Here is a 20,279-nt window from a genome sequence, read left to right on the forward strand (position 1 = left end):
GAACTATAATTGTTTAAAAGTCTCAGTTGCATTGGTCAGTCAGAATCTGAGAGTTTTAATATCAATAAACTGGAGGGCACTACATTAATGAAAAATATGGTTTATTTATTTATGAAGATTAATAAACCTGGTCCATTCAAAATATTTTGGAATTGTAATTTTCAATTAAAGTCTGCAGAACTAGAAAACATGAAATTGGGGAAAGCTGTACTGAATTATTGTTATTCTAAATAATAGCAGCTATACTCCCAACCTTTTTTCCAGTCAATTAATCTGAATGCATAAACCTGTAACTTAATTTTCTCCAGCTGCAGATTGCCGAAAATGAGAAAGTAAGGTGGCAGGTGGAAAGGAACATACTTCACCAGAACAATAGGGAAAACAAGGAAAGGATGGCGAAAATAGAGGGTTATTGGGTTGAAGCACAAAGTCTGTGTCATAATGTAAATGAGCATCTGAAGGACTCACAGGATCAATATCAGGTCTTGGAGAAGAAATACAACAAAGCTAAGAAACTAATCAAGGACTTTCAAGAAAAGTAAGCAACATCATTGTGCTTAGTCAAGAACCAATTCCCAGACTGTGAGGACAAGCAGAGAACCAACTGATTGAGGGGATAATTAATTCAGATCTCTGCTCAGCCATAAATTATCTGGTTGACTTTAAGCTTCTAGAAAAAAAGACTGGATATAAATTGTTCAGTGAGACATTTCACCAGATAAAATATGTAAGATTGCAGTTAAGAGATTTTAAAATGAAGAACAGATTGGGCTATAAGTCTCCAAATATGATTTACCAAAAAAATGCCTATATGTGCCTTCCAAAATGTATATGTCCATTTAAGCTAAAATTACAAATTTATACAATAGACCAAACTGATTGACATATAGCTTTTGAAATATTTTAAATATGTTCAAAATAAGCAACACTAACTGAAAATTTAATGCCTATATATATCACAGCTTTCCTGTCTGTGGAGCAAATTACATGACATACTTTTAATAACATGGATTTTCCTTCTTTTTTTCTAATAGTATTAATAAACCATTTTTCATAAAGGATAAGTTGAAATGTTATTTCAGTGTATTCAGTAAACAAACAAATACCTTTCCACCTTTTATTAATTCCATGATTATTATAAGATTAGTATTAAACCTCTTATCAACAGACATTCTCTGAGAAATTACATAAGTACATTGCCTCAGCAAATTGATTCAATATTTATCACAATTCAGAGATTTCTCTAACCAGCATATATGTTTTTCCCCAAAGAGAACTTGACTTTATGAAGTACCATGATGATGACAAGAAAAAACTTGAAGATCTGGAAAAAGCTCATTTTCTAGAAGTTCAGCATTTACAAGCTCGAGTAAGAAACTTTGTGACTTTTATTTATTTTGGAAGCATTATTAATTTCTTTGTTACAATTTTGATACAAAGAAGGGCAGATTATAAATAAATGAACATTGTGGTACTATAAGATGTGGAGATTATTTATCCCTGATTAAAACAGGGACTTGAAGCAAACCTCATGTTCTGAAGTATTGATAGATGTTTTATTAACTTGTCTCAAGAAAAGGAAATATCACAAATCATTTTGTAATGGTTGCCTATATTACTCTTAGATTAGAAAACTGGAAGCAGAAGTGTTTGAGCTACTGAAGCAAAACGAAAGCCAAATGAATAACAACAACAATATCGTTGAACAACAAAACTCTGTTGGAGAATCTTCAAAAGAAGATACAGCAGAAACACCTGATGCCTTAGATCAAGGTTTGTTGGAATATGACTCAGATGATGATCTTGTTACTAATATATGATGCAATTATGGAGTGATTCTTATTTTCAGAATGTAATAAATGATGTGCTGAACATCTCAAATAATGTTATATAAAAATACCTGTAAGATGTATAATTGCATTTTTTGTTTGATTTGTATCTGATTTGTTTTCTGTTATTATGTTAATGAAAAAAATTAACAGAGTTTGCACACTCATATATATTTTACATTTGTTTTACATTTACTCTTATTTCAAGGTGAAAAATGCAGTGGCTTCTGTATCTGTCAAAAATAAACCAAAGATTGTGCAACAATATAAACACCTGTTTGTTTATGTATTCAGAGCAGGATGGACATCTGTATTTGGGCAAGGAGCCATACATATCTTGACAATGAATTTCTCTATCCATTATGTTGAAAATTCTGGGTTGTGAACTGCCCAGAATTTGGTTCAAGATAGGCAACCATATAATTTTTTTAAATAAATAAAAAACATTTCTCATATAATGGCCAGCTGTAGAAGACCAGGGGGATATTAGCATACTTTGTGTAGTACAGTGTAGAAACAGATGGAAGAGAAGTATGACTATATACAGTGTTGGGAAGCACTTCTTTGTTAATTTATTTACAAATCCATGTATAGGTGTATTTGATTTAAAAATTGGCAGAATCAGACTCAGGAAGGAAAGAAAATAGATACAGCTGAAAATTCTGAAAAATGCAGAATTAAATCTATAATCTAAAGATTTGTCTGTAGTCTCATACACACATGAATTTTAGGTTGTATAAGTTTGAATAGAATAGAGCTGGAAGGGACCTTGGAGGTCTTCTCCCCGCTCAAGGAGGAGAACCTATACCAGTGACTATCCAGTCTCTTCTTAAAAACCCCCAGTGATGGAGCACCCACGATTTCTGAAGTTCTGTACCATTTATATGGTTGATATTTGTATAACTCCATAATTTTAGAGAAAGCACCTTTTCATTTACATAAAACAAATGATTCTGCAATAAAGCAGCTTCTTGCTAATGTGTTTCAGATAAGAAATAGGTTTTCTGATTGTCGTTGTCTATACTAGCTTTTTTTAAAAATCTCCTTTTAGAAGATATTTGTAATATTTTTAAGATAGGGTATAATATGCCATTGACTAATAGGTCTCCTGTGCATGTTTGCAGAAGGAGCTATAAAGGGGGTTGATCCTAATGATGTGTTTGGTAAGTTTTTTTCTGGAGCACATGATCTAATGTTCAGTGTAGAAGTATGTCCATTGTGACAGCTGATGTAATAACTCTCCTGTCTGTTATAACTTCCCTTGCTTTACACTAGTGTTATAAATGTGTAAATGGATATTTAATTATGGGATCATGTCCTTATCCCATAATACACATAAAGTAGTGCTGCAAAAAAAATAATGTGAAAACATACGTAGTTGTAGATCCATTCCATTTGGTTGTCGCAAATTTGAATACGTACTTCATAGCCTGTACAACTTCTGAAGTCATGTTTTGTTATACCCACTCATACTGGTTAAATATATGTGTGTATAGACATGACTTCTGACTTTTTGCTATTTCCTGATCAGAAAGTTGGTTTCCATTTCAGGAATCAATATTGTAGAAAGTTGACATTGTTATGCTAACCAATGTTTTGAAATCAAACATCCTGATCTTTATGTGATGAAATGTTGTGAAGAGTCATTATCAAATGCATAGGATCAGACTCTTAATATATTAACCATATTGCCAGTATACAGAACGCTGAAATTTAGCTACAACTACACATCACCAAAAGTATGAAATGCTTTTTAGGAAAGAACTGCATACAAACAAGAGCCTTTTTTCAACTATGCCTAATTCTGTGGACTTCCTGAGTCATACCATGATATAGTTAAGGTAAAAGGCAGTTATTGCAAGAACAACTTCTTTCAATGTATAAAAATTGAAAGTATATAATTCCTCTTTTGTCCAGAAGAAACAGGTTTGATAAAGATTTCTACTGGAATGGCCAGTTGCCACTTTTTTCCATATAGATAAAAATATTGTCTTCTAATCTGTCTAAGGTTAGAAACAAAAGAAGATGTTCATTAAAATAAGTTTTGATTTTTACTTCAGGGAAAAAGGAATTGTCTAATGCTAAATAGCATGTCTACATCTTGGAAAGTATAGGATTGGTCATTTGTTACATAGGGGATTCTTTTAAATTTGATTCTATAAACACACTCATATAGGTTGGCTATGTCAGACTTAAGTAAATAGTTAAGTAAGTAATTAAGTAATTGAGTACTTAACTAAGTAATTAAGTAAGGTACAGAAGATGGGTTCAATTAAATCATTTACATTTTAGTTGCATTGATACCACTTTCTGATGCTTCTACATACTTGCCTTGTTCAGTAAATCAGAGTAAATTTAGATTTAATTTCATCCTCCATTAAACTTGTCAGTTTATAATATAGTATTTGAATTAGCAAATTTACACTCATTTTTATTGGTTAAATGAGAACGCATGCATCTTTGCTTTGCTCTTCATTTTTATAAGCAAACAGAGTGAAAATGCTCCTTGGCAAGATATTCCTTCAAAAATATAATAGTGATAGGACACTGGGACCGTGTCTTATTCTACATAGCTAAAAATAAAGATACAGTTGATTTATGCTTGAGTCTTGATAACTCTATTCAAATAATTTTCTTGTCAGCCTTATACAAGGAGTTTTCATTGCCTTTTTATCATTGGGCCTTGATTTTCCAAGTGTTCCCCATCCAAGTATTGAATAGGACATAACCTACCTAACTTCTGAGGGCAATTAAGTTCATATAAGCACTGCTACCTGCTTATGCTTTACCTTAAATATAAAATGTTAGCCTGAATTACAGTATAGCAATATACCAATACCAATAAAGGCTAAAGTTGGACTATTCAGTTATGTTCCTATTATTGCTTTGATTCATAAATGTAATTTTTTTAATCTTTTGAATTGGAAAATAAAGAATGGCCAGCATAAATTATCTTTAAAGGCACATTGTAAAACAAGATTAAAATTATCTTATTGATGTCAAGTCTCTCCTAAGTGCTACTATATTTTCCAGTAAAGCATTATAACAGATATTTTAATTATGATTTTCAGTAATTCTTTCACATTTTTTATAGCACCTATTGGGGAAGACTGTTGTACTCATATTCTGGATATAATAATTCTGGTCCACTTATCAAAATGAATCTTTAAAAAATCTGTCTTCAAAGTAACATCTGCTCTGAAAATTCTGTAGTTTTTCATACCAGTTTATAGATATGAGTTTAGTTATTAATCATAAATAAAACAGTTATGGTTATGCTTATTAACAGTCTGTATCAAGACTGTTTTGTGCTTGCGTGATTGAAACCTATGAAGAACACTGAGTAAATCAGTTAATGGGGGGGAAAATAACACTTTTTATCTCCAGTTAACTTCTCTGAACTTCAACTCTGCTAAGCCTGGTGTCATCATTAGACCCTGTGAAGTACTTGCTTTGGGTAGCAAAACAATTAGTAGCTCTCTTACTAACTCCCAAACCATGTCTTGCTTTTGCGTGCTAATAGTCTTTTTGCTGGTTCCTCCCAAGTATGCTGGAAGATCTAATCTTCCATCCCATATTAAAAAAGATTCAGTCTATGGCTTTTTTAGATGGGATGAAAGAAGGAAACATTTGGCAGATACCAAAACTTTTAGCTAGTCCTGGTTGAAGTGAGGTGTATTTTATGACACATCTTAAGGAAAAGGTTTGAGGAGAATAAAAATATTCCTATTTGACTTATACAGTAGTTGCATCAATGTCAGGTGCAAAAGCAATCAAAACAGCTCCAATGCTTAGGTCAGCGGTTCTCAACCTGTGGGTCGCGACCCCTTTTGGGGTCAAACAACCATTTCACAGGGGTCGCCAAAGTCCTGGAATTTTTCCTCATAGAATCCTTATGAAATGCAGTCCGGCATTTTTTCCCCCCCTTTTTCACGAGCTGTGCTACTCCCTCTTATTCTATTGGCTTTTGAAAGCCAATAGAATAGACTCTCTTGAATAGAGTCTAATTCTATTGGCTTTCAAAAGCCAATATGAATTGTCCAGGCTGTCTCTGCCCTGCTGAGCCCGCCAAAAGTCCCAGTCGGCATATGTTGCTGCAAGTTTTCTGCAGCTAAGGCGAGCTTTCTGGAAGTTTCCACCCCTCCCTGCTGAGGAACTACTAAATGTAAGTAAAAGAGGGCAGTGGCCAAGGTGAGGCTAGCGGGGCAGCAGCGGGCGCTGGGAGAGTAGCTGGCGCTCGTGGGGCCCGGCGGGTGGCTTACCTCCCTTGGGCTGGGCCAGCTAGTGGCCCAGCCAGTGGTTGGCCTGCGCCGTCGCTGCCGCTTGCCATGGCCGCCCAGGAGCGCCTGGGCCTGCCTGCCGCTGCACCGAATGGGCGGTGGCCAAGGTGAGGCTAGCGGGGCAGTGGCGGGCGCTGGCAAGGTAGCTCAGCGTCTTTCAGGTCCTATTGCCTGGCTTCCGTCTGGGAGAAGCGCAGGGCCAAGGTAAAAAAAAAGTCTGGCAAAATACTCCCGAGGGGTAGCATTGATCTGTAGCGGTGAAGGGGGCGGGTGGGTGGGTGGGTGTCAACCAGAAGGGAACCGGGTCTGATAAGGGTGAAAGTTGAGTGAGGTTTTTCCCCTCGCCCCTTTCTCCGCCTCCCTTTGTGAAGTGGCATCTCTGGCTGCTGCCTTCCCAGTCATCGAGAAAGGAGAAAAAAAGAGCCGTGAGCGAGTTCCTCTTTCTGCCTCGTTGCTGAAAGCTTTTTTTTTTTAAATGACCGCTCGTTCAGAACTCCTCGGGGCTTGTTTGCATGAGCTTGTGGCAGATCAGTAAATAAAGGAGTGGGGGAGCCAAACCGTTCAAGGCATTTGCACCCTGAACATATGGACGCTGCTTTCATGACTTGCCACCACCACCTCCTCTCTTCCCGCCCTGCTCGGGCAACGTGCTGCTGCTGCTGCTACTGCTGTTGGCTGAGCTGAGCTGCGGCACCGAGCCGATCCCCACGCCTCCTAGTTGCCCGGCCACATTCTGGCCCCGGCCGCCCTCCACACCGGAGCCTCCCCCGCAACGCCCGGTCCGCCTCCCTCACAGTCAGAAGGCATCTGTGTGTGTCTCCAGACCTTACTGGACTACCATCCCCAGCAGCCCTAAAAAGCACTGTGGAAGAGTGGGGAATGCTGGGAGTTGCAGTTCATCACCATCTGGAAAAACATGACTCTCCAAAGATCAATCCTTCCTTCCTTCCTTCCATCCATCTCCTTCCCTTCCCCTTCAATCTCTCCTTGCTTCCTTCCTTGTTTCCTTCCTTCCTTTCCCTCTCAATCTCCTTCCTTCTCCATCTCCTTCCTTTCCCCTTCAATCTTCCTTCCTTCCATCTCCATCCCTTTCCCTTCAATCTCTCTCTCTTTCCTTCCTTCCTTCCTTCCTTCCTTCCTTCCTTCCTTCCTTCCTTCCTTCCTTCCTTCCTTCCTTCTCCATCTCCTTCCTTTCCCCTTCAATCTTTCTTCCTTCCTTCCCCTTCCCTCCCTCCCAACATTTTTGAGCAAGGAAGAGTAAGCTTCTCCAGCGAGCATTGCTATATTGTTTTTGTGATTAATCACTATGCGTTAATTATGTTCAATCCATAACAATGAAAATACACCCATGTATTTACAACAATGTAAATATCAGATATTTACATTACTATTCATAACAGTAGCAAAATTACAGTTATGAAGTAGCAACGAAAATAATTTTATGGTTGGGGGTCACCACAACATGAGGAACTGTATTAAAGGGTCGCGGCATTAGGAAGGTTGAGAACCACTGGTTTAAGTCAAGTGATTTCTTTACATTTATCAGTTCACAAGAATTTCACTGTCTGCCTTCCCTTGAGAAACACTTGATATAGTCCTAAGTTTTTGATCTCATTCACTTCCTCACTCCAAGTTGAGATATTTATTAATCCCCCTACCGGGGCCTCCTTGCTTTCAGTCATTGATTCCACCACAAACGGAAGTGAAGAAAATTGAACTCATGGTTTTTGATTTCATATATTTACATAAATACATTAAAATGCATATACAGTAAATGCATGTATACATTCAAAAAGTATTCTTCATCAAGACCTGAGGAGTAGCGAGTTTATAAAATGACTTGAGAAAAAAAAAAGAATCAAAATAATTTCAAACTTGATGGGAAGTACTCCAGGGTCTCAAATAATCAAAAGCAAAATGTGGATGGTGAGCACAAATTACATATTACGTATCTTGAAATCATTCACCGTTCTACTGTCCACAGTTCCCTCCATGGATATGACATATTTGTTGAGCATTTCAAAAGGAACATGGAGAAAAAAGAATGTGTTTTTGATACTTCTAGTCTGCCTCCCAATTCTGCTCTAGAAATCTGAAACATTAATTCCAGAATAGGGAGAGGAATCCATAGAATATGAGAGACAAGTTGATGTCCTCTTCAAAATCTGAATCTTATAGGTCTCCCATGCCACTCCTCTAAGATCCTTGGAGCTAGGCTATGTCTTCCCTTGCTTTTTTTTTTTTTTGCCTGCCCGCCTGTTTGCCTATCCCTCTGTCTGTCTAGGTATTTAGGTATCTATTTATGCATCTATGTTTCTATGTATCTGTCTATTTCTACTACCTACCTACCTACCTACCTACCTACCTACCTATCTATCTATCTATCTATCTATCTATCTATCTATCTATCTATCTATCTATCTATCTATCTATCTATCATAATAAAATAAAATAAATTAAAAAAAAATACTGCCAGGCTTGCAACCAAATAAAACAAGATAAAATATTAAATAATAAAATAATGAATACTAACATCAAAAATTACTTAAGATTAACAAAAAATTGCAAGGAAGGGAGCAAGATGCACACAGAACATAGAGGTGGTTATATTACTTATTGCTGTGAAAAAAAAACAATTCTATATATGCTGTGTGCTTGAAAATTATTCCGTATTTATTTTTTATAGAACCCCCTGTTTTAATTCTTCAGTTAAATATACTTTTAGAATTTCAGCACTGGTAAGGAAGGGAAAGGAAAGCGAAGAACACAAGAGAAAGAAAGAGAGAGAGAGAAAGAAAGAAAGAGAAAGAAAGAAAGAAAGAAAGAAAGAAAGAAAGAAAGAAAGAAAGAAAGAAAGAAAGAACACAATATTGCAGGAAAACATGAGAGGATGCTTTTTTTGCTGTCACTTTAAAAAGTTTATTTTTATCACTTCTATTCTGTATTTATTCATGTGCTAAATGGAGAACAACTCCAAAGATGAATGGAGTTACCCAACATAATAACCAACCTCCAAACCAAAGTAGTTCCTTTCGCTTTGCTGATTTTTCTAATCGTTAAAATAACTAGTCATGTGGTTATCATTACATGTTTATTGATACCTACATTTACTAATTAATTCTGTTAATAAGGCTTGGGAGTTTAGCGAGAAGATGAAAATGATATAAAAGATACCTTTCATAGAAGTTAGCTCCTGGATCCCTTGAATAAATGAAGTGTAGAAAAATACTGTACCTGCTGGGCTGTAATCACCCTTTCTTCAAAAGAGGCTAATGAAAAGTTTTCTTGCAAGATAGTCTTTGATTTTGAGTTTTCTGGCACCTACATGCCTGCTGCTCAAGGACGCAGAATTTCCTAATATCCAAATACTCACTATCCACATACATTTAGCTTTGGAAGAAATGTGGATATTACTGACATGCTCAAACTATATTAACTATATTTCCTTGTTTTTTACTGTTCCCCAGCAGAAAGCAAAATAAAAGTATCCTATAATATAATGAGCAACTGTATAAATGATATGTAGAAAAAAGGTAGAATCTGGGCATTTAACATTTAATCCCAAATTGAATTGGCCTGATATTTCTCTTTGGAAGAAAAGCTCTCATTTGGTACTTCCAGTGCAAATTGGAGTTGAAATGGGAAGCTAACTTATTTGTTGCAACCTTTCTTTAATTTTATTTATTTTATCCCACCATTATTATTTTTACAAATAATTCAAGGCAACAGACATATCCAAAACAACATCCTCCTATTTTCCTGACAACAGCCCTTTCAGGTGGATAGGGTTGAGAGATAGTGTGACTGACCCAAAGTCACCCAGCTGGCTTTCATGGCTAAGATGGGACTTACAGTCTCCCAGTTTCTAGCCTAGTGCATAACCACTAGATCAATCTAAATAGATAAAAAATAATTTAATGAATTATAAGAACAATAGGAGGAGAGGCCCTAGCATCTAGAGTGGTTTACATTTCTTAGAATATAAATAATCAACTCCACTCTGAAATACACTCATCAAAACAACATTTCACTGGAAAAATACCTATCTTAGCTACGTTTCTACCACCGAGGACTTAGCATATGTTAATTTTTAAATAAAAACTTATTCTTTAGCTTTTAACAAACCATCAGGATGTCCCAACATTTTTTAATACAGTTTTAATTACCTTGTGACAAATGATCAATTCACCTTGATGACAGTGTGCAAACACAAATTACTTTCTCTATATTTGATTACTGAAATATAGTTCATTCTAAACAACCTAACATGTAGGATATCCTGAGTATTGAGACAATTGAATGTTGTTGTTTTTTCCCCAAAAGATTTCAATGAAGCAGTCCCTGAAACAGAAAGATCGGATTCTAAAGCTCTGAAAACTCATTTGCAGCTTTCAGTGAAAAACAAAAGGTCACAGCCAACCAGAACAAGACTTTGTGACAGCATCAGCTCCACAGATGGAGAAGACAGTCTTGAAAGAAAGGTGAGTACATTACTATGACAAACATCACTTGTTTTTTTTGCTCGACTTTTGCTCTCCGGGCAATACGATGGTCCTCGTCTTATAACAGTTCACTTAGTGACCGTTTCAAGTAACAACAGCCCTGAAACAAGTGACTTATGACCATTTTTCACACTTATGGCCGTTGCAGCATCCCCCAGTCATGTGATCAAAATTCAGTTGCTTGGCAATTGATTCATATTTATGATGGTTGCAGGGTTGCAATGTCCCAGGGTCAACCTTTTGTAGCCTTCTGACAAACAAAGTCAATGGAAAAGCCGGAGTCACTTAATAACCATGTTACTAGGTTAAAAACTGCAGTGATTCACTTAACAACTGTCTTAAGAGGTTGTAAAATGGAACAAAACTCACTTAACAACTGTCTCACTTAGCAACAGAAATGTTGAGCTCAATTGTCAAGGATTACCTGTAGTGACTTTTGATTAAACTTTATATAGAAAAGTATTCAGTATTTTCTGTTTGAAGATGAAACATATGTTTCCTTGCAGTCATGCCAAGTTGTCTGAATGAAATTTATGTACATAAATGTACATTGTGATGTGCTTTTTCCTCCTCTCTTTGTAATGCTATTAATTCTTGTTAAATACTGCAAAATCATACTTAACAGGTAATTTAAGTGCAAAAAAGAAATGCAAATGGTGAAAAAAAGTTAAAATAGAAGCAGATACAGGCTGCAAAATATGCTTTAAAAATAGTAGTTTAAATATTCAAAATAACTTGATTAGTTCCCAAATGCCTGAATCTGCTTCATAATCTCTTATACCAATATCCTACAGACAGGTATGGTGGGCCCATATACATTACAATATAATATACATTACATCAGGGGTCCCTAACCTATGTTACGCAGCCCACTGCAGGCCATGGCCTACTGGCTATTGGATCACGGGACAGTCTGGCCAGGGTGTGCATTCACCTCCACTCGCGCTAGAGCCCGCAGACCTGTTTGGGCATGCACGCAGTGCTAGCAGAGGTGGTGGCTAGCGCATGCATGTGCTGCTAGCGCTATGTGGGTTGCGTGGCCTGTTCATGCATGCACGTGGTGCTAGCAGTCGGGGCTAGCACCTGTGCACATCCACAAATGGGCTGCTAGTTTTGTGCAGGTGTGCACGGCCTTGTTTGTGCACAGCCCTGCAAATTTTACAGCTGCTCCCTTTCCCTCTGGGCCACCAGCATGAAACGGTTGTTGACCTCTGCATTACATTACAGAATCATTTCTGCCCATATGTATGAAAACATTCTCATCAGCATCAGATTCTGGTGCTTGTTCCCATTCCCCTGTGGCTAGCAGTGCTACATTTGCATTTCACAATGTATCTGAAAACTAGGATGAAGATCAGCAGTATATGACTGTTGTGTGTTCCTATGGAACACACAACAATCATAGAGGACAAGAGTGTTTCTTCTGCTCTCCTTTCCTTCAACATTCTGTCAAAGTTATGAAATATTCCAACAATCAGAAATATCTGCCATGATGAAGGTCTAACTAAACGAGTTGCTTGATTGTCTAGTGGTGAAGACGCTTGCCTTCCATTTGGAAGGTTGAGAGTTCAATCTTAGGTAGCAGCAGATGTTTCTCTCCTACAGTGCAAAGAAAAAATAGCCTTCAAATTCTGCATGGTATCAGGAAGGGCATGCAGCCAGTAAACGCTCAGCTCCTTCCAGTCACCCCAATTCTATCCTTAATTAAGAGATTACGCAGTTGTAAAAAGGGAGATATGAAAGTATAACTAAATGTGTATGTAACTGCATTCATTTTCTCATCTTATGTCACTTTCTATGTCCCAGTTGCACTTTAATCAAGAGTCCAAACTGAACTGTTATGTACCTTCAAAATCAGTCTGGATTTAGTTCATTTATTATTTTTAGATTCTGAATTTTAAAGTAAATATTTTTAAAATAATCTATTCCATTTGTCCAAGTTAAAAGAAAGATGGATGATACAATTAGTGTAGTTCTGGGTTTTTTTGTCCAATAAAACATGTTAATCTGTTCCAGTAAATCTAACACCAGCACTTCTGGCCTCAAATGTTCACAGATTTGTGATGGCAAATGTTTTTGCAGTCCTATGAAGTAACTTGAATCCCCCAAAACGTACGGCACAAAAATGTTATTAAATTTTAAAATTCTGCATGGCTCTTTCTAAATTACTTTTAGACATAAACATTTTCAAGTTCCAGAAATATAACTTTTGTTTTAAATCAAGACTGTAAGATTTAATCTAGGCAGGGTTAAATCTTAAGGTTTGCTCTTATATATAGAATACTCTCAGAAAAGTTTGATAAGTTATTAATATTTTCTGACCTTGTCTCTCTTCCTGAAGACGTATGATTTCAGGGTAGTCAACTTCATCAATGCATTCAGGTGTTATCTAGTGTGTTTGTTATTTTGTTTATTGTGACCAGATCCTATCTTCTTTTGGGTTGTGTAGATTTTTATGTTAACATTTGTGAAATTCCCAGAATCAGTTGGAGTCATGTGATATCTACATTGAAGTTAATTAGTTGATTAAAATCCTATGAAAAGACTGAAACAATTGGACTTAGTGTTTAATGTTGAGAAAAGGAATTGGAAGGGATATAATGTTTGTCATAGTGTCTCTCTTTATACATAGTGCAGACACACACACACACACACACACAAAAACACACTTACAACAGGGCATGTGTCTCTCCCTTACACACAACACACACATAGGGCATTTCAATTTCATTGAGCCAAACACTGATATATCTGTTAATACCTTTGTGTGATTTTTATCTCTTCACACCTTTATGTGTTTTATAAATAATTCTTCCATTAGCAGTACTAATGAATATGGAATTGAATTCTATTTTCATTTTTGTATTGATTTAAGGAAAAATCTATTTTCTTAGATAAATGCCTTACTTAAAGGTTCAGAATAAATCAAATACATGATTTTTGTTAATTTTCAATGTTTTATTGGGCTGCTGCAGAGAAAAATAAATCAGGACATGCATTTCCTTGTGTAATGAATATTAAGGTATTTTTCAATAAGCACTTAAGGCATCAGTTTTGTAAAGTTGGGAGGCTTAAAAATGAAGTTCCCAACCAAAAAAGTTGCACAATTTTGATTAAGGTATTTATAATGAGTTTCACTATTACTGTTTCAATAGAGTTGAATTTTTCTGGATCCAAATTTTTGCCCTTAGAGCTGAATACTTTAAGGTTTGACTTCTGTTGAGTTGTTCTTGCTGCAATCATCCATTTACAAAAAAGAGAACCATTTCAGGGTCTCTAATTATGACCTTGCACTGATCTATCTAGTCTTCTTTATAGTGCCAGTTTCTTTGTGCTTATAGGTAGCCATCCATTTTCTAAGCAACTTTTCTTAATTCTTTGCCTCTGTGTATGTTGAACTGTAATCCCCAACAGAGACAGTGGAACTGTAATTCAATGCAGCCTCAAGGCACTATTAAATTAGAGAAGGTTGCTCTGAGGGCATGTCAAGGTACAATCAAAATTTATTTTAAAGTAGATTTACTCATCAGGACTAGATGATGAGTAAATAATAATGTTTGTTCAATTAACAGGAAAAGAATCTACAATAGAATGGTAGTGGTTTTCCTAATTAATTATAGAACTTAGCTGCTTTTTTTAAATTTAAGAAATCACATTGAAAGCCCTGCAAACTGATTTTAAAGGTTCATATCTATACAGATTAAATCTTTAGCCAGGCTTTATTCACAAGCAATTTTTTAAAAGCCTAATTTACTGCGTTCCCATGACCACAGCAGAAAGCACAATTCAATCATGGATCAAAGTGATCCTTTTTCTTGGAAACAGAATCTGCTTTCTCAGCATAGTGGAAACTAAAAACCCAATTGTTAGCCCTGCTGGAAGTATATTACTGACTTTTATTCAAATAAAATGAATATGTAGTTTAAAGTAGCAAAATTGTGTAACAAAGTTCTATCTTGACATAGTTCATAGGATATTTTAACAAATCAAGAACCTACAGTCCTTTCTCTCAATCTCTTTTTCTGTTTTTCCACATTTATACACACAAACTGAGAGACTGATAGTCTGCACACCAATAACATGCAGTCCAAATCAATTAAGATAAATATAAAAAATAAACCACCTAAACCAGGTCCATAATATAAAATCAAAAACAGCAGCAAAACAATAAAACAAAGCAATTTTCCTTCAGAAATCTTTGTAATCAATTGAAATAAGCAAACTAAAAATAAGTGAAAGCAGGACCTGATTCATTTCTTTTAGAGGCAATCTGTGCCTTATTTTATTTATTAAACTTATTATATCGTTGAGACTTTTTAATGGTTTATTGTAAATTTAGTGGTTATGTGGTTGAACCTGTCAACCATATAGCAAGTAGGAAAAGACCAAGAGCAGAATGTGTACAAAGATAGCCCATCCGCTAAGATGGTTACAAATCCTATAAGTGTTATAAACATTATAATTTTAAATGAGTATTTACCCAGTTGGCATAAACTGCATAATACTCCCTGATTAATCAGCATTTTGGCCACTGCATTTTGCAATCAATTTCCAATCAAACTTAATCCAGTATCAGTACAACAGAGAAAATAATGCAATAGCGTAATTCAGTATTAAATATTAAACAGAAATTAAGATGACCTCAATTCATGATAACAACATGGAGTTATTTTTATTTCAGTCTAACCTCAGTGTTGCCTGGAGTACTAACCAGTCCCAAGCCCAGGCAATAATAGCCAAGCACTGTTAACTGCTATGATAGATTTAAGGTGGCATGCATAACTGAGATCAAATCTGTTTTCAACAGTTACAGATTGCGGTTTGCGGATTAAAAAAACAATAGAGCCCTTCTCTTAATAGCCCTGTACTGCATTGAAATATTTAATTTACACAGGACTGCCAAAATAACAAAAACTAAAAACCCGAACATAGCTTCTGCATAAATAGTATGGAATGTCCATTGCCATATAATGTGTATATTTCATTGGAAGAGAATATCTGTAGCTCAGGGCTAAACTGGTATTCTTGATGTTCTCTGAGCTTGGTGGTTTGCTTGCAGACATTTCAGTATCCAACTAGGTAACATCAATGTTTGTGAATGTGGGACCTTCCCCTGTTTATGTAACTTATATAGCTTGCCATACCAGTTTTGATAGAAGTTCAATCTGCTGTTTTTTGATTCATTGTTTAGAGCAGGGTTCCCCAACCCCTGGTCTGTGGACCAGTACCTGGCTGTGGCATGCCAGCAATCGGTCCGCACAAAGAAGGAAAGCCCCATCCACAGGATGCAGGTAGCACCCAAAACCATCCACCCCCTCTCTCCATGTAACCAGTCCGTGGTGCCCAAAAGGTTGGGGACCTCTGGTTTAGAGTATTGTTTTCTGCTTATTTTTTTTGGGTGTTGATTTCTGAATGTTAGTTGCTGGAAGGAAGGCGTTCTAATCTTTTTGTACTAGGTTTTTTGAATGGTTTTTAAATGTGGCTTATCTATATGTTTTTATTGATGACTGATCTGTCTAAACACTAAGCTTCCTGGAATTCCCTAACATTTTTGGTTTTAGTTTGTTCTAAGGTGCTAATTAAGAGTTGCTGTTGGGAAAAAAATGGAGAAGGGAATGTTACTTGAAAGAATGGAAACTAGCTCACACCAAAAAGTATCAGATTATCACTTCTTGTACCTTAGAAAAGCAGTACTTTTCATCCACCAGATGGGCAGATGAAAGGCAGACCCTTCCTCTGCATAGAAGCCAAATTAAATGGTGGAAAAGGAATGCGGAGTGCCAGTTCTCCATCCTCCATTTATTTATTTACTCACATTGGCTTCTGGGTAGATATTTGTACATCTTAGTCATCAGAGGCTCTCAGACAAGTTCTTAAAAATACAACCTGCTCTGTACTTCCTCTGGAGTGGGAGGAAGCACCATTGCACTCTTATAAACATAAATCATAAGTGTAAAGAGGCTTGGTTTGGAATAGGCCAGTGATGGCGAACCTATGGCACACATGCCAGAGGCAGCACTCAGAGCCCTCTCTGTGGGCACGTGCGCCATGCCCCGGAGATGGCAACTGCCCCTCTTCAACCAGCTGCTTGCTAACTCACTGAGGTTCCATGTGGCCGGATGCATCCCGACATGGCTGGTTTCTCTCCCCCCCCATCCCGTCCCTCCCGGCCTCGCATGCTCTCCTTTTCCCGGGCACGACCCACTGCATCGCCTCCTCAGCTGTCGGTCAGCCATCCAGTTCAGAAGTGGCTTCTTTGAACTGCTGGCGGTGGGCTGTGGAGTCCCAGAGTGCGCCGATTGAGGGGCTGGCAGGCTGTGGCCCCCATGCGCTTGCTGGCATCTGTGTGCGGGGGCCAATGATATCAGGCAGCAGCCTCCCCAGCCCTTGCCTTGCCCCATGGCAATGGCACCCCTTCCCCGCCTCGCCTTACCCTGCAGGACAAGCCCCCTGCCTACTGCCCCACCTGACACAGGCTTCCCTCCCCATGAGCAACATTGAGGTGACCATGCCCACCTTGGCCACACCCACCCAATCTGCCAGGATCACCACAGCCACGCCCACCCAGTGGGCCATGTCCACCTGGCACCCAGTGATAAATAAGTGGTTTTGGGTTGCAGTTTGGGCACTTGGTCTCTAAAAGGTTTGCCATCACTGGAATAGGCCCTTAAATTTCAACCTCCATTACATTAAAAAAAAGAAGAAAAACCATTTCATTTAATTTTTGTAATTTCCAGCTTTTATAGACTAAAGTCTTGTAATAAATTGTCAGAGTGCATTTGAGTCATCAACAATTTTTTTAAAGCTCAACATGCTAATAGTAAACTTTTGGGGTTGTGTTTGTTGTTTATCGTAATTTCTTGTACAATGTAACTGTCATTTATCTTGAGTGTGAAGTTAGATTAAATTTTGAAGTTATTTGAACTAAGAAAAAGAAAAAAGTACTGTTTAAATGTGTGTTTATTATATGCTTCATTTATTTTTGCATTCATTACTTGAGAATCTCATAACTCATATGAGATTGGAAGCAAAAAGTTTACAGATATAATTGTCCTGCTTTGATATTCACACATCTCTGGTGGCAATCAGATACATGGGGATTGGGAGGGGCTGGCATTACTTCAACCTTTGTTAAAACAGAATCCTATTATATTTTTTTCCATTTTAGATTAATGAAATTCAGTCTAAAAAGTGTTTCAGTACATTTCAAGGGCCAATTTCAAGAGCATTGTAGTATGCTTTTGACTTAGCTGCAATTGGGAATATATAAACTAGACATTTGATGATACAAGTTGTACTTTTCCAAGATAGTCAAATGAAATGTCATAATTGTACCAAGGATTCAAAACTAGAACAATGCTATTCTATTTTTTATTGTTTGTGTGTCAGGCAGTGATAAAAAAAACCTTGTTTGAAAAAAGCAATATTTAGGGAGGGAGGGAGGAAGGAAGGAAAGGAAAGGAAGGGAAAATATGAAATAGTTGTGAAATAGAAGAAAATATTTCTCCAATTTTCTCATTTTGCATATGCATGATTAAATCTTGATTTCAGTGTTGCAGCTGTTTCTTGGATACATCAGTATGTTATATATTTATTGGCCTCAGAAATATAGGAATTGGGTATGTCTAGTTTAATAAAAAGAAGGACATGGTAGCAGTGTTCCGATATTTGAGGGGCTGCCACAAAGAAGAGAGGTCAACTTACCGTATTCTTAAATGCACCTAAAGGTAGGACAATAAGCAATTGATGGAAATTAATTAAGGAGACAACCAAACCAGAACTAAGGAGAAATTTCCTGACTGTGAGAACAGATAATCAGTAGAACGACTTGCCTCTAAAAGTTGTGAGTACTCCACTTTGGAGGTTTTTAAAAGAAGAAACTGGACAACCATTTTTCTGAAATGATATAGAGTTTCCTGCTTCAGCAGGGGATTAGACTAGAAGATCTCCAAGGTCCCTTCCAACTCTGTTATTCTGTTCTGTTGTGTTTAGTATTAATCTGTGCTCAGGACAGCTGAAAGAGAGTTTGTGCATAATTTGTGTTGCAGAATTTGTGTTGCAGAATTTTCACAAAGTTCAAAATTCTGCAGCAAAAATTAAACTACAGCATTTGGAACCTTATTAGTTATTAGTTAAATGTTGTGTTACCTTACTCTTTCTGTCTCCTCTTGTTTTTCACATTGTCCTTTTGTGAATTTCCTGACAAAAATAATGGTTGAAAGCTTTGAACTAGCATCATAGTTCATAAAGCATAGAACATAGAGCCATGGTGGTGCAGTGGTTCAAATGCAGTACTGCTGGCTACTTCTGTTTGACAGTTCGATTCTCACCGGCTCAAGATTGACTCAGCTTTCTATCCTTCCAAGGTCGGTAAAATGAGGATCCAGATTGTTGGGGGCAATATCCTGACTCTGTAAACTGCTTAGAGAGGGCTGTAAACAGCGGTGGGATTCAGCCAGTTCGGCAGAACCGGTAGCTAATTTTTTGTTGCTAGGGACTTCCAGAAGTGGCATCCACACAGAGAATTGGTTGTTCACAGAATTTGAATCCCACCACTGGCTGTAAAGCACTGTAAGGAGTATATAAGTCTACATGCTATTGCTATTAGTGTATATTGGGAGAAGGGGAAAGATTTTTTTTAATACTAGTTTGGCGGATGCTGCATAGTTTCAGATTTTTGAATTTTATTTCTTGAAGTTCATAAAACAGCAATATATTTTCTCTCTTTTGAGTTGCCATGAAAAAAAAACAAATGAAAATTAAATAATTTAGATCAGAACAAGAAAAAAACATAGGAAATACCATAACTCTCTTAAAGAACCTTTTTTTTTTACTAAATAAATGAACTAGAAATTCAGGTCAATGAGGGCAGATATGATATTGTTGCCATTACAGAAACATGGTGGGATGAAACCCATAAATGGAACACACAGCTAGAGGGATTTAAATTATTTAAAAGAAACAGATCAAATAAAAGAGGAGGTGGAGTTGCTCTCTATATAAGAAATAACTACGTCTCCACAGAAATAGAGCACAACAATGACGAAAACTGACTTGAATGCATTTGGGTCAATATAAAAGGGAGAAAAAATGACATTGCCATAGGTGTATACTATAGGCCACCCAACCAAACAAAGGAAATAGATGAACTTTTTGCTAGTCAGATAACTAAGGTATGTAGAAAGCACATCACCATAGTAATGGTGGACTTTAATTACCCTGATATCAACTGGGAGACAAACTCTGCACCAAGTGGAAGATCAATCAGATTCCTGACAAACCTAGCAGACAACTTTGTCTCCCCAAAAGTAAAGAAGGGAACTAGGGGATTAGCCATTTTGGATCTAATTCTCACTAACAGAGATGAAATGATAGAAGGTGTTGAAGCCACAGGAACCTTGGGAGGTAGTGATCATGCAATATTGGAATTCAACATTATGGAAGCACAAGCAATAGAACATAGTCAAAGTAGAGTCTTGGACTTCAAGAGAGCTAATTTCAATAAACTCAGAGAGGGCTTGGGAAAGATTCCATGGATGAGAATCCTCCAGGGAAAAACAACGCAAGAAGCTTGGGAAATTTTGAAAAGCAAGATTATAGAAGCCCAGTCTACCTCAATACCAACAAAGAGGAAAAATAACAGCTCTCAAAAGAAACCAGCATGGCTG

The 20,279-nt window shown here is 37.0% G+C and overlaps 1 protein-coding gene across 1 annotated transcript in view; it reads left to right on the plus strand.

Moving 5' to 3' along the window:
- The window catches only part of PPP1R9A (protein phosphatase 1 regulatory subunit 9A), a 78,407-nt gene that overhangs the window by 49,698 nt on the left and 8,430 nt on the right, over window positions 1–20,279 (plus strand). The window contains 4 exon segments of the mRNA XM_029283273.1: window positions 309–538; window positions 1,273–1,369; window positions 1,626–1,773; window positions 10,433–10,590. Of these exon segments, the coding sequence (XP_029139106.1) occupies window positions 309–538; window positions 1,273–1,369; window positions 1,626–1,773; window positions 10,433–10,590 (633 nt within the window).

The sequence above is a fragment of the Protobothrops mucrosquamatus genome, unplaced genomic scaffold, assembly GCF_001527695.2.
Source record: "Protobothrops mucrosquamatus isolate PMUCROS unplaced genomic scaffold, P.Mucros_1.0 scaffold45, whole genome shotgun sequence".
Lineage (NCBI taxonomy): Eukaryota > Metazoa > Chordata > Lepidosauria > Squamata > Viperidae > Protobothrops > Protobothrops mucrosquamatus.